The 15,870-nt window shown below is 39.5% G+C and overlaps 1 protein-coding gene across 1 annotated transcript; it reads left to right on the top strand.

The window, feature by feature from the left end:
• The first annotated feature begins 10,856 nt into the window (after nucleotides 1–10,856).
• Nucleotides 10,857–14,383, top strand: LOC118244364 (alpha-1-antitrypsin-like). Its single transcript, XM_035539278.2, is given in 5 exon segments — nucleotides 10,857–10,886; nucleotides 10,889–11,597; nucleotides 12,161–12,431; nucleotides 13,152–13,299; nucleotides 14,177–14,383. Coding segments are annotated over 5 exon segments (1,365 nt in total).
• The last annotated feature ends 1,487 nt before the right edge of the window (nucleotides 14,384–15,870 follow it).

Raw genomic sequence — 15,870 nt, 5'->3', positions numbered from 1 at the left:
CACAGTGGTTCTGGCAATGTGTTGTAAGCACTGAGAAGGCAATGCAAGTCCCAAATCAACAAAGAACTCAGCACCCCTAACATCGCTCTGGCCCTCAGACTTATTCCCCCAAACTTGTTCCAACCTGCTTTATTGGGACCCATCTGTGGCTGTAGCATGGGTTTGGTGTGTGTGTGTTTGTGGGGTGGCTATGCTTCTGACTCAGAAGACTTGGAGACTGCTGTCTTGTTTGGGAAGAGGAGTCCCTTTGCTCCAAGCAGTGAGAATTCAGTGGAAGCCCTGAGCTATTGCTTCTGCCAAGGCAAGATACCATCACCCAGTGGATCGGGAGATACCAGCCTCTGTGTGAAGCAGCGGCTTTTACAGAGTTGAGATCAACGATAACTTGCTGTGGTGGAGGCAGCCTGCTCTGTGGTAGCTGTTTGAACTCAACAAGAGCTGGGAGCAGTTCCAGTGAGATCCCACCCTGATAAATCGGTGCACCAGTACTGATTACAAGGTAGGATGGTGAGATTTTTATCAGAACAGGGTGGCAGAAAAACAGGTTCCAGGCCAATTGCTAAAGGGAAAGAGGTTAGGAAAAATCTCACGGTTGCTAGGACAGAGCAGAGGCTTTAGGAAATAACACGTGGAGCAACTTCCTGCCCCATCTTCCTGCTCCATCTTCCTCCCAGGCCTTTGCTTTTTAGAATGGAAGCAAGGAGCTACAGGAGGAAAGCCACAATGGGAGTTTTCACATGGTAGCAAGAGGAATAGGGTGCTAGCCTGCCCCTGGCAAGAGTCTGTCTTCCCACAAGGAGGCTTTGAATGAAGGGTTTTGAAGGAATCTTACCAGCATGTGGGGTGTAACCACAGTTGTCTTCCAGTGGAGGTGTTTCACAACCAGAACAGCAGGAGTAACAGGGTCCTGGAGCAGGAAGAGGGATTTTCCCAAATCTCCCTGCCAGGGAAGGATATGAGGAGGATGGGTAACAAACTAGTAATGTGCCATCCATATGTGGAAGGAACAAAAATGCCTGTAGCTCACAGTGTAGAGATCCACAGAGACCGGGTACTTAACAAACCTGGCTGATGTTACACTCAGCATAGTCTTGATGACCTTCTTTAAGAACGGAAACAATTCTGTCAAGTTCTGGAGACGGGTCCTTTCATCCTAATTCCAGAAAAATCTGACCACATTGATCTTCCCCGCATCATTTGTCCTTACTGCTTTTGTCTGTCTTAATGGGTGATAGGGAACAATCTTCTTCATGCTATCTAATTATATTTATGGTAGAGAAGGAAATGGGATTCTTATAAACTAAAATTTTCATTTAGAGATCATGTCTTTATTTTGTCTGTGGTATTTTATGGAGTCTTTCATTCATGTGTAGGCAATTTTAATCTTCCACTACAAAAAAAAATTAAAAAAAATCTAATTAGAACAGATGAATCTCATATGTATATTCACTCAATCTATGCAACAGCTGGACCCAGACTAAGCCCTGAATGCTACCTAATGATACCTAGAACATCTTTATGTCCTACAAAGTGTCGTCCACTTGACTTCCTGCAATGACAGGCAGCAGAAGGGGAAGTACAGCTTATAGTGGAGTATGCGACCTCACTCCCTACAATAACCGTCCAAGGCAGGTGATCTGCTGTGAGTCCATTAGCCCTTTCCTGACATACTTACAGGAAGCTCAAAGAAAAAGGACTTAACTAAGGAGAGCTTATCTCAGCTGTAAGTCCCTGCAAAGGAAGATGGACCCACCGGGCTGGGTCTCTGAAAAGCAGCTTAGCTGTGTCCAAGCAGGCAAGCTTCTCCTGGCAGTCTCTGAGCCATGTCGGGGACAGCAAGTTTGTTCTGCCTGACCTTGTTTATGGTCCACTGGGACTGTTTGTTGATAGGATAGTTTCTGTCAGTAAAGCTCTGTTTGTATTTCGCCATGGCAGGATCTATGAAATATGTTGTCACAAACCATGAAGCAGTGCAATTTTAGGTCTAACTCAGTATGTGTCCAATGCATTTTTTACCTTTCATCAGTAAGAAAAGGAGCTGACTCAATGCCAAAAGGCACAAAGCAATGATCTAATCACAGAAACACCAGTTGATCCAATAAACCCTGCTAATCAGATGCTACAAGTACTTTGTACTTTCATTTCTTCACAGAATCATAGAATCATAGGATGCCTTGGGTTGGAACAGACCTTTAAAAACCATCCATTTCCAACCTCCCTGCCATGGGCAGGGACACCTTCCACTAGATCAGGTTGGTCAAGGTCCCATCCAGCCTGACCCAGCTAAGCAATTTGAGCCTTAACCTCGTTCTCCAGAGAGCTCTCCCTTGAACGAGCATACCAGCCCTCTTCCTCCAGCTGCATCATCAGTTCAGCCCTTGACTGCTGTTATTGGTTTGAGGAAATGAGAATTTGGCTAGACACAAGCCAACCCAATTCTAATTGTTTCAGTAGATTCAGTAAAACAAAACCAGCAGGCTTTTTTGTTTTGTTTTGTTTTTAACCAGCAAGCTGAGAATCATTAAGGTCTTAAAAATCAGTTGACTTTGATAGTTCCTGGGCAGGGTGGTTTTGGACTGTGGATTCTGAGAACCAGGCATACCTGTATGGCAGCTACAGGGCAGCCAGTGCCTCACAGCCCAACTCATCTTTGACATGAGTCTTGTAGCTTTTGGAGATATAAAGAAAGCTTATAGCAGTGTTACTCCCTAATCCAGCATTGAAGTCTTGTCTTCAAAGCACAGAAGCACCAAAGTTTCCCAAAAGAAAACAAAAATGCAAGAGAAATGTGAGCAAATATTTCACTGAAAACTCCAAATATTCACTGCAGTGAGAGTTTAATTGCATGCAAATTCTCAAGAGGGAAAATAGCATGAAGACCACCATGGGCTATGTAATTCCAGGTCCTGTGAGATGTCTCCAAATTTTACCCAACCACCTAGCAGTCCATTTTGTAGTGCACCTCTGCCCTTACTCACGGGGGGGCTGCTTTGGTGATATCACCCATTCCCCGTAAAGAGTTAGCCAGCAGTGACTGATCTGGAAATAACCTTTGTATTTTCCCAGTTCCAGGTTTTATAGAGAATCCATTTTTAAATAACATGGCATTTGTACTTTCCTTAGACTAACAATTTTAAAGAAAACAATGTAATTCATTCATTTCATGTAGATGTCCTTGACTGTGATTAATAGCCTAGTTGCACAAACTCAGCTCAGCACAGATGTCGATGCAAATGACTTTGCTGGATTCTTTCAAAAGAGAATTTCCGTGATGAAACTAGCTTTTCAGTTCAGTCCTACCCCTAGAGATGAATTTATCACAAGTGAATTAACCCGATTTATACAAATGAGTCTTATTTATTTCTCTTATATTCAATTGCTTTCAGTTTCTTTTCCATAAGCCATCTGGAAGTAAAATACTTATGATTTATTACTTTACTAAACAAGAACATATCCTTTGCGGCTGGAAAACTTCTGTTAACATCCGTATGATGCTCTCATGGAAGTTCTGATGAACACTGGACTTTGCCTGACTTGTGCAAAAATCTTATTAAGGAAAAGTTGTTACATTGTTTATCCTTTCTCATGTGGGAAATATGGACCAGGTGGAAGATGCTCCACTGAAGGAAAATGTGTGAAAGGGAAAAAGAGCACAGAAAAAGATAATTCACTAAGTGTTGCACTCGTCATAAGAACTTTGGTTGCAGCCAGGAAAGAATCTCAGAGCAAGAGAAAACATGCATGGTTATGATGAAAGATGTAACAAAATGTGGGTCTTAAAATGCATATGAATGCAAAAGAAAGCATATGCCTAGACCTCATTTAGATATGCTACTCACACAGATTTTCCTTTAGCCATTAAAAAAGCCATACCATACCTCACATGTTCAAGAAATAGATACAGTGCAATTTGATTTTTTTTTCTGTTCCTGTATCTTTTATTTTTCAGGTCTGAGCTCTGTCCTTCAGGCAAATCTTATGGAAGAAATTTTAAGACATCTTGGGACCCACCTGCCTCTGACAGAGATTACTACCTTGTGTCAATGCTGGACATTATGCTGTGTGTCATAGTCTTGACATACTCAGAGTTGTAGCAAGGGTGATTCAGAAGAGCCATCAAACAGAGGCAAATACACTCCAGTCCTAGGTGCATCTAGGTGGGCAGGGTGGAGAAGATGGTGCTGTGGTCATGACATGGCTGTACCACGTAGGTACAACCCCAGTACCAAAGTGTTTTATGGTGGCATGTTAATGTGAGTCCCTAATGGAAATGGGGTTTTGCTAACCTGACAGAACATGAATTGTAGAAGCTAAGGGCAAACACACCATCTTTTCTTTTTCATCTGTTGAAACAAGGAAGAGAACTGTCACATTAAACCATCTCAGGGATATGTCAGAACATCCCAAAAGTTTACAGTGTCAAAGAATTGTTTAAGAAAATGGAACAATGGAATCATATCATAAACTTCATTTAATTGAATATTTTTTTATTCAGAGCTAGCTGCTTTAACTTCTGATTCTTCATTATGGCTGACAGTATTAATCTATTAAATAATAACAAATGATTACATTTTGCAAAGCTTAGTCCTAATACTTTCTACCTGGCTCTGGAAGCAAAAATCTTCAAGTGTAATTCCAAGATATCTCCATAAAGGATTTGGTTACTTCTTGTTTGAAATCATGTCTGCACCAGAAATTTAAATAATGTGAGACATAAATTTAAATTTAAATTTAAATTTAAATTTAAATTTAAATAGTAATGCCAATAGGTTTCTCTGTGTAGACAACTTCGTTCCAAAATGAGAACTTTTATTCTCTGTTGAAATTGTCATTCTATAATTGCCTGCATGAGAAAGGTTCCTTTACACCAGGATAATAAAGTGTGTGGGGTAAACTCTGCTGATAAAAAGTTCTCATTTCAGTATGCCAGTTATGACTGGTAAGACCTCTGCAAGAAGCCAAGCTTGTAGTATGAATTTGCTAGCCTGTTTTGTGCAGGTACATCCACAGATACAGAGCCTCATGTTCTGGAGATTATGGGAAATGGAGCCCTGTGCCACCATCTTCTGGTAAAATCAAGGAATGAACATGACAAATTTTGTCATGTCTTAAAGCCTGAAAGAGGAATATCTTTCTGGCTTACTGTTGCTGTGTCAGTAGGGATTTTGATTTTCTTTTTAAGTTTTACATGCAGGATTGGTGAATACTATACTTGAACTGACTAGCTACTCAGGAATACATCCTCAGTGTTATGGTAAGTAGTTTATGTACTGTTCAGTTCTGTAGTGGGGTAGGAGGCAAATTAAAGATTAGAAATTATTAGAGAAAAAAAAAAAGAGCAAATCAGATAGGAATATTGTGCCACTGTTTAATTATATGGATCATCTACACATCTATTAGAGCAGGTAGTTCTGCTCCTGTAATAACAAAAAGAATGTATGAGAATTGAAACATCTTTAGAAAAGTGTACTAAGGTTAATCAAAGTTCTGAAATAGCTCCTGTTTGAGATGAGAGATCTTTAGCTAGGGAAAAAAAAATATCTTAGGGGGAATATAAAAGGCATCTACAAAATTATTTGTGCATTGCGGAGCAGATTACGTGGATGAAGACTGTAAGTTTACCATACATCTAATGCAGAAGCTAGGGACCTTCATACAGAACGTGGAGGAGACAGGTTCAAAGCCAACAAAAGGAGATGGTTCTGCACACAGCCAGTGGTGTATGTAGAGTGGACATTGCAGGATGATCCTGCAGTCCCAAAGGTCTACCAGTCCTGTACATGTTCCTCATGCACCTCCCCCAGTGCTCCACTGCACAACAGATCTAGACTAAGAGCACTTTTGGGGGAGAGTACTCAGACCCAGGACAATGAGACTGAATGGAAGTTCTTAAGCTCTCAACCATCTTTTGCACTGCAAACCTCAAACTTTTCTTGTTGAGAGAGGATATGAACAAACAGAATAGGAAAAGGTCAGAAAAGACCCATATTTACCCAGGTGCATTGTACAAACTCTCTACTACAGGCTGAAGTAACCAGCATGCTGTCCTTCTCCCATTACATAGCACTGGCGCTAGATAAATCTAACTTGTAAGCAGGTGCCTTCTAGCTTAAAAATATATTTGTCTGGAGAAAGTGAATGTTTAGTGCTGCATATCCATGACTCTAGTTTTTATACTGAGAGTAATTCAGTGGAAACTTAGGTCAACTGCATTTCTTTGGTAAGCAAATAACTTTCAGTCCAAAGCATACAATGAACAACAGTTCAAAGATGCATCATTTCATCATTTTCCAGTTCTGTAATTCACTGTCCGCACTTGGAAAAGCTTTTCCAAAGTGCTTCCGCAGGAGTCTAGTTTAAAGCTGAAAGTCTCTTAGAAACAATTTAAATTTGAAGGGTTTCTGGGCTGATTTGCTCCAGGTTGGTTATATATGGAGTTATAGTCTGTTTGCTTTTCCAAGGTGGATTCTTCATAATGATGCTTTTCAGTCACTATTCATCTAAGCAACTGTGTTTTATGTGCCATGTTTTTACCAAGAATTTTTGCATTTGCTAACTGAATATTCACTCAAACCAATTTTATTACAGTTCTTCAATAAGTTTTATGAGGTAGCTAGAGTAAATCTGAGATTCAGGAGTGTTAGGCATTTAGGAATTGATTTTTAAAATTCCCTGCTTCCAAAGTATCTATCAACAAATGCCACAGAAACTGAATTAAAATATAAGCTTCTTGGAGAACACATATAAGTAAAGCTAGTGATAAAAATGGAGTGACATCATTATTGAAAGGTAATATATATAATATCTTGGGTTTTTTTTCATAAGTAAATATAAGGATGATGAAAATATTCATGACAGATAATGAGAAATTGAGTCACATGAACTGTGTAAGCTGAGAAAGTGTGACTCAACCTCAAATGCAAAGAAAACAAAACAAACAGCTTGGTTTCCAAAGGAAACAGCCTCAGATTTTCATGTTTGTAGCCACTGGCCTTCTCTTAGCTACCCTCCATAACACTGCAGTTCATTGCCAAATATCAGTCAGGCTTACTAGAGAACTAGGAAATTGAAAAACCATTATACTACCATGTGAAAATCAGTGAAATCCAAGTTTGTACCTGCTGTGGGGATGGCAGGCAGGTCTCAGCTGCTGTAAATTTTGCTGGCAGCAGCCAGCCATGAGCACATGGCACAGATCCCCAGCCTAGGAGTGCAGTTTGTGGGGAGAAAAACGTACATGAACGTTTGTACTATGAAAATTTAATGTGATGTGAATCAGTACCATGCACTGACGTTGTGCTCTTAATCTTCATTAGAACAGAACAGAGGGATAAACTCAGAATTTTAATCTCATTAATGTCTTTGGGCTAGTTTATTGGCTGGACGCTACTGAAGTTGATGACAAAGGGATGGTTTGCCTAAAATGAGGAGCTGGATACTAAACTAACATAAAACTATGAGATCAGGTAAAGACAGGTGCTTCTACCTCACCACAGCTTGCTGGAAGGAGTCTACATTTAACTAAAATATAAAATAGCCATATCTAATAGTTTATTTCATTCTGATGATGATGACTTCTCTGAAAGAGTTAAGGTCTCTCAGCCTGGGTATTTACAGCATAATCAACTTATCTCCTTGCCTCATTTTTAATATATTCTGTTTTTTATTCCTTTCATTTACAATTGATGTGATTTTCAAGTCTTTCAACAAAATCCTAATGATTAAGCTTAAAATATTTTTACATCACTTCATAAAATGGTAGGAAAAATATTTTTACAATTAGCAAAAATTGGTTTAAAGAATGGGAATTTCATCATATAAAATCCACAAAGTGTGCAATTTTTCAAGTACTTGAAGAAAAGGTCTTTTCTAGATATAGTTCTGTTAATAAAACCTCACAAATAGAGACAAAATTTCTTCAGTTTTTGTCCAATTTGAGTCACAATGCATTAATTTTTGCCACAGGTTCTGATTTAGCAACAATAATGATTATCTTTAGCAGAACTCCTCATACAATACTCATATGGTTAGAATTAGTAACGCACATCTTGTGTGATCAGGTATTACATTCAAAAACAATTCCTAGGGGCATTGTTTCTTCTTATGTGCATTCAGCAACATCCTTTGATAGTTCTTGGATAGAAATCTAAGTTTTCTGTCTCCCAGGCTTGTGCCTGCATTATTAGGTTAACATGTCATGCTAGTCGATCTTTCCCCAGTCTTATGAATATCTATAGATCTATCTGTATTTCTGTACATACATATTGTGTGCCTTTCATAAGCAGAAAAATCCAAACAATTATCTGCACAACTCATTTAAGTATTTTTTAAATTTCATTTTAGTTTTAGGAAGAACATCCTCAGAATGAAGGCTGGGAATTGTTTTCCTTTCACTTTCTTGTCAGTCTCTTGCAGCCTGAGGATTAGCTATTCCCCTGCAGAATGGGTGGTTTGGGTCTGATTTTCTCAATTTGAACTGTTCATAAGATTTGAGGGTCTTGTATCCAGATCAAATGATTAAGTGCTCCAGTCACTTGGTCAGCAAACATAAGATTGGTGTTGCTGATGTCAATAAGAAAATGTTGTGCCCTGCCCTCTTTGGCTGTTTGATTAGAAAAGAAAAGTCTTGCCTGTCTTTGGTGGTAAGGAAGGAATTATGTGCATTATCTTTTATAGATTTAGTTTTTTGGCATAGTGAAACCTAGAAAATGAAGTCTTCTCTCTGAATGGCTTAGATACTTGCTAGGCAACATGACATCACTGAATTACTATTCCTTGATCCCATAATGGCTATAAACCACAGTATATGTGTTTTTGTTTGTTTGATTTTGTTTTGTTTTGTTTTTCTATTGAAAGCAACATAAACATTCTTTCCTGCTTTGTGTTCTTAGATAGCATCAGAAGGTACCTTTCCTCCTCATTGTCTTCCCCAGGCATTTAGCAGGAAGTACCAAGTAGGTATTCCCACCACAGCCCTGTCACTCATTAAAACATAAGGAACTTGAGTGTATTTTGGGAGGTGTCAATGCAATCAGGTATGCATAGTCTGTACATTTTTGTCTGGCACATACTTAACTGCTCTCTTAAACATGTCTGTGTTCCCAGGATGGAATTGTTAGCTTATCCATTGTTGCTCCAAAGAAATTAGCATCGATTTGCTGTGCAGCTGGCCAGGCACCCATGTCTCCCCTGGAGCTAGAGCTCCAGCTGTCCCAGGCCTTTCACAAAACAGAGCTGATAAAAGAGAGTTTTCTACCAAGTCCCTTTTCCTTCCACATTTTTTTTCTGTCTGTGCTCTTGCTGTCCTGTTGTTTTGGTTTGATTTTGTTTTGTTTATGGTGTTCTTATTGGTTTTGTTTCTAAAAGGCTGGAGAGAACTTCACCAACCACACCAATACTCAGTCACAGGTGATGTCCAGCTGTAATGGGGCAGCAGCTACACTGACTGGTGATGTCTCCCAAGGGTGGTAAAGCCACATTGCCAGCTGCTGTTATTCGCTAAAGAAACCTAGAGACTATCACCAGTTACATACAATCTGCTTCCCTGAAGAGAAGCCCCCAGACCAGTAAATGTGGAGTCAAAAAGGGAGTATGGTAAGGCAGAAGGGCTTTATAAATTTTTTTTTTTTTTTAAACCCTGTTTTGAAATCCTGACAAGAGGAGTGTTACGTGTCTGGCAGCACCCCTGTCCTGTTTGCTGTCCCCCTGAGACCAGGCTGGGAAAGGCGGTCGGGCAGGCAGGCTGCGCTTCTTGGGGAGCTGCGCTGGGACCTTTGTCCCCAGGAGCCAGACCCAGGCTGTGTGTGGCCTTCACGTGAATTCACCATGTTCGGCTCCAGACACAAAGGGCACAGCTCTCCCACCAGACCCACACAGAAGGCTTTTCATGGGAATCCACAAGCATGGGAACAGCAGGAGATGTGTTCCCTCTCTTCCAGAACCCCACCATCCAGCAATATTGGCTTGGACAATTAGTCTCAACAAACTGTCCATAATACTTATGTCATTACTACTTGCTGTGCATCCTCACTGGTAATTTTTATTTGAAGTAATTAATGATTAACGGGGGCACTCTGCTTAAGCCTGTTTAATGGTACTGAAGGGAGCAAGGAGCAGACAAGATCAGAGGAACACATCAGGGTCCTCTTTGTAGCTCTGTAAGTACCCTTTTGGCTTTCTCTTGGATCACTTGGACATATCAGTTTGGGGGATTATGTTGTTGCCCAGGAAGGGAAACTTTTCACATGTAAACAGACTGGTGTATCTGTTAGGCAAAAATTCAAAACGTTAAAAAACAGCAAGAACTTCCTGCTAACAAAGAAGACACTTTAACTAATCAAAAAAAAAAAAAAAGTTCTGGAAACAACAGATATCTATAAAGATATTTTGCTGCCACAGTGACCCAACTTTATCTTTGAGAAACTTGTGTAAGCATTTTGTAATTTTTCTCCTAGAAAGTATGATCTGTGTTTACATCAGATTTTCGTTTAACATATATTTAATTATCTATTTATTTGATGAAGAGAGAAAGACTAGTAGTGCTGCAATAGCCATCCTGCAGTATCAAGAATAAAACCAGCTTCCACCGTTTTCTCTGGGGAAAAGGTCAAAAACTAACAGTTATTTGCAATTTAAAACTAACAAAGCAGCAAACCAAAAAACAGTTTTATATATTTTTTTTTAACTTGTTATTATGAACTACATTATGTCTTTTGAGAGAGTACTCAGTTATGCACATAGTTACCACACATTCTTTCTGGGGATCACTGGCATCAGGAAAGTGAAACAAAAGTGAGAGATTTTTGAGAACAGGTGTGTTCTGAGAGTCTCATTTTACATGGCTGGAGCACACAAGGATGAAGAAATTAGTTTCCCTGCCATATTTGGTGTGTCCATCTCTTTTCCAGGAGGGGTTAAAAGGAAAATGAAGCCCACCTTCTCCTTGTGCTTATTGCTGGCTGGTTTGTGTGCTGCTGCCCAGTGTCATCAGCGCCCTCGCTACCGCAGTAAGCAGGATGATCCTAAAGGAGCATATTACCCAGGTCACAGTTCTCATGGGGAACGAGCTTTTCCAGATAAAAACAGAACTTTTGTCAAACTAGCTCCCAGCAATGCTGATTTTGCATTTTCATTTTACAAGCTGGTTGCATCCGAGGCAACTGATCAAAATATTTTCTTTTCACCCATAAGCATCTCTGCTTCCTTTGCAATGCTGGCTCTGGGTGCCAAGTCAGCAACGCTGACGCAGATTCTGGAAGGGCTTGCCTTTAACCTGAAAAAGACTCAGGAGCAGGAAATACATGAAGGTTTTTGCCAGCTTCTCCACATGCTGAACCGTTCAGATGGTGATCTCCAGCTGAGCCTGGGCAATGCCCTTTTTATAGAAGAGATGTTAAAACCACTACAGAAGTTCTTGGATGATGTCAAAAGCTTTTATGAGTCTGAAGTCTTTTCTACTGACTTTAACAACTCCTCTAGTGCTGAGAATCAGATCAACAGTTATATTGAGGAAAAGACAAATGGGAAAATTATTAAATTAGTGGAAAATCTTGATCCTCTCACTGCAATGGTTCTTGTTAACTATGTCTTCTTTAAAGGTAAGAAATATCAAAGGGTGCTAAGGTTGTAACTTAGATGCTTACTGCTTATTACAGGGAATGAAAATCAAAGAGAAAGAAACTGTAGTTTCTAGTAAAAGGGTGGTTTTTTTTTTTTTTTTTTTTGGTTTTTGTTTGTTTTTTGTTTGTTTTGTTTTGTTTTTTAGTTGAAGGAACCCATGTTCACTATCTGGAAATTATTCCTATAAAATCATGTACATGTGTAGTCAGCATGAACGTCTGTGTCCTCACCTGGTTGAGTAAAAGACTGGATTTTTTTAACAAATGTATTTGTTGTGCTTGGTAAATTCTTTAATGTTATGATAGACTCATGCTCTAATGAAATATGGTGTTTTCAGTATTATCCATAATTATCCATAGTTATCCATAATAACACCTAGGAAATAAAAGCTGTGATACTGGAACACCTAAGGGGTGCAGTAACATGAAAAAAAAAAAAAAGTTTGCTCTAACCAAAGGAAGACTGTGAGACTAGATACTGTCTTATTCATAGTGACCATTCCTCTTTGTATTTCACTGAATTATTTTTCTTTTTGTCAAAGCCCATTGGGAGAAACCCTTCAGTGCTTTATATACACAACAAGAGGATTTTTTTGTGGATGAGAAAACAACTGTAAAAGTTGACATGATGTATCGGAAGGGTTACTACAGAAATTACTTTGATGAAGAGCTGTCCTGTTGGCTGGTTCAGATACCTTACAATGGAAATGTTGCAGCATTATTTGTTTTGCCTGATGAAGGGAAGATGAAACAGGTGGAAGATGCTCTCTTGAAAAGGACCATGTCCAAATGGGTAAAGTTCCTCCAAGATAGGTAAGAGATTTTGCTAGGGTGAGATGTGACCATGTTATAAATTAGCAATGTTTGTCTCACCAAGTCAAAACATTAAAGGGCAGGTTATTTTCCTGAACTCTGTTCACTTATTGGTCCCTCTCTGCATGACTTCCCTTTTCTTAGTTGAAAAATGAAAAACAGTTCTGGGTAGTGAAAAACAAGTTGCTTAGCACCAAGTTGACTAAGTTAATAGGCACTTCTCCCATATGGGCAATGTGAAACTAAAATGGAATTTTAGTTTTTTTATTTCTGAAGTGGGCATTAGGGTGTTGAGAGCCAGATGGTATCTGCAGTATTGAGTGTAAAAAGAAATTTTAATCATTCACCATTACTGAAGCTGTTTCTGTGGTGGCCTAGGCCCTGTTCTGTATTCAAACAGCCTTAGGACAACTAACTATAATCTTTTGAGGAACATCTGCTTCCTAGTGAGGCTCTGTTTGCAGCAGAATTGATGGGACTGTATCCCACTGGGCAACTCTTTGAAACCCACTGTGAAGGTAGAGGTTAATATGGGCTCATACTGTTCCAACACTCTACATTACATGGATATACTGTCCAGAAGTGTTATTTGAACCCTGAAACTGCTTTCAGTTTAACTTATAACATTTAGAAAAATAAATGAGAATTGTCACTAAAGTGAAGCCATTGAAGAGCATTACCTAATTGAAAATTTGTCCCTATTTATGTTATTTGTTACAGAAAAATACATCTGCACATACCAAAATTTTCTATTTCTGGTACCTATGATGTGAAAAAGATAGCCAAACAAATGGGTATGATTGATCTATTCACTGAACACGCTGATCTGTCAGGAATTACTGAGGAGCCTGGACTGATGCTTTCAAAAGTAAGTTAGCACATGAAACATAGGGACCACATGATTTGTCTGTTCCTGGGAATCTGTCATTAATATTATATGAAAAGCTTATCCCAGTTTCTCTGAAGCAAAATTCAGTCATCAACAGCTACCAGTCTGGAGACAAGGGAAGACATACCATTCCTAAAACTGAAGCCACACTTGCACAGAAGGGGTTACACACACATGGCTCAAGGATGAGGAAGAAGACATACATATCATTAGATGTTCTTTTGGCTACCGAACCAAATTATCTAAAGGTAGCACATTAACTTTGGTAAAATATCCTGTAACTCCCCTTAGAGAGGGTAAAAAGCTATTATTCCTGCCCTTCTTGTGCTCCCAAAAAGTTATTTTTTTCAACTAGATGACAGGGTAGATTCCTGATAACACATGAAGCTGCCAAACGCAAAACAAAGTCTAGGCTAAATTACCAGGTTTCTTTACTACCCAAACTTCTTGTCATCAGTCATCTTGAGTGCTCTTTGGCTGTCCGCTGCTCGAGGGTTGCTCTCTGCACACACAGCTAACGGAGGCTACCACGAGTGGTATTGCGGTTGATGGCGCTGTGGTGGGAAGGGGAGGGCTGGTGACGGGCTTCCCCAGGCTGGTGCTGCTGCGTTTCAACCCAGGCAGGGTCCTCTGGCAAGACCAAAGAGGGTGGCGGCCTGGCTTCCCTCCTGCTGCCATTCCCACCCCTAACCCCCACTCTGGCCCTGGTGGGGCTTCCCTTCCTCCATCCCACGGTGTCCAGGGTGGGTCTCAGCTGCCATGTGCATGTCTGGAGAGCTGGCCCAGGTCATCAGAGGAGTTCCTCTCCTCTTGCCAGCTTGTCAGCTGGAGCTTGTTTTGCTCTGTGTCCTTGCAGGTGATCCACAGAGCTGTGGTAAATGTTCATGAGAATGGCACTGAAGCAGCGGGAGCCACAGTGAAGGAGATCACCTGGAGATCTGGCGATTTTCCCCGTCCACCTCGAATCAAATTCAATAGGCCCTTTCTCCTGACAATTGTGGATAAGTATACCCGCACCGTCCTCTTCATAGGGAAAATTGTAAACCCTCTGAAAAATAACTGATTGGACATGCACCACTGCACATTGCTGGCTAATTCCTGTGATGCAGTAAAACATTTCTGTACACCACTGTGTACTAGTGCTTGTTTTACAATTATCATTATGTACATTTCTAATCCCTTAAAAGACAAAAGCTATTTTTTCCTTGTCCAAAAGACATTGGTATTTCTCCCGTCTACCACTGCATATAGCTTGTAGTATTGATGAAGTACAACTCACCTTTCCACCTTTTTTGTAAGAAGCCCTTCCTGACATGCTGCAGTGGGGTATGTGAGGTGGGCTGAAGTCCCTTGGATGATGTAGCTATTGCTGTACACTCAGATTGTGTGTGTGGGAGGGCAGGAGAAGGGAAATGGGGAAAAGGAAATGGGAGGTGTAAGTCCTGTCAGCTTAATCCACCAACCTTTGATAACTGATTTAAATGCAGATTTCCTCAATATTGGTGTGAATTTCCTTTTTTTTTTTTTTTTTTTTTTTTTTTTGATGGAATGAGGTTGGAAGATTACTGACTGGGACATTGGAATACACTAGGATGAGAAGGGTTGATCACCGTGGTTGTTTTAGCTTGCTTCCCTGTCTCCTTTGTGGAAGCCTTCCTCATGCAGACAAGAAAGTTGCTTTGCTTTACTGGGGTATTGCCAGTGCCCTGAGATAAAATAAATGGTGGGGCAGTCCATGTCATAGCACTAGTTTACTTTTTATGGATTTATTGTTACTGTCATTTCCCATTTCTCCTACTGATGCCACTGTCACTGCCACGCTTTCCAGCTAGACATGGCAGACTATGGTAGAGAAGAGGAGGAATGAAAAATTATAACTACAGAAAAATTCTATTTTCTCACTGGGAAGAGCAAAGCTTTCCTAGGTTCTGTTAACCTACATTAAGCTCAGAAAGCTATCATAGACACACATGCAAAATGCAGGTAATATTTGATAAGTCACTTTCTAAGTATTAACAGTGGATTACTGTTATAGAAAAAAGACATACAGTTACTTGAAATTTGTCATTTTTCATTCAAAGATGCATCAGCCTAATTTATTGTTATTGTATTGTGTTACTTTATAGTGATTCTTGGTCAATAGAATTTTAACATACCAGATATGCCAGGTAGTTGTGGTATTATGAAATGAAGGAAACACAAATCAGTAAATATTTAAATTATTTTATTCTTTACTTTTTAAAATTAGCATCCTTAACACAACCTATTAAAATATAGAAAGCCAACAGAAGCACTTAAATTACAGATTGATTAGATCTTTTGCTATAGAGTAACTCAAACTGGTAAAGATAATAATAAATTAAAAACAAAAAAAAAGTAAAATACAAATGGCATCTTTTTAGACTTTAGTCTCTTAAAATGTCTGTAACAAAAATAAAAATGATAATATTTCTAAAATACAGTTATCCTGGTTGAAGATCTTTATTTTCTCTGACATTAATTTAATGCTATCAATGTTAGTAATTTGTAGGTGTAGGTATACTGATAAGG

The sequence above is a fragment of the Cygnus atratus genome, chromosome 5 (assembly GCF_013377495.2).
Source record: "Cygnus atratus isolate AKBS03 ecotype Queensland, Australia chromosome 5, CAtr_DNAZoo_HiC_assembly, whole genome shotgun sequence".
Lineage (NCBI taxonomy): Eukaryota > Metazoa > Chordata > Aves > Anseriformes > Anatidae > Cygnus > Cygnus atratus.
Note: the sequence above shows the minus strand (reverse complement) of the source record. Positions and strands in the feature narration are given on the sequence as shown.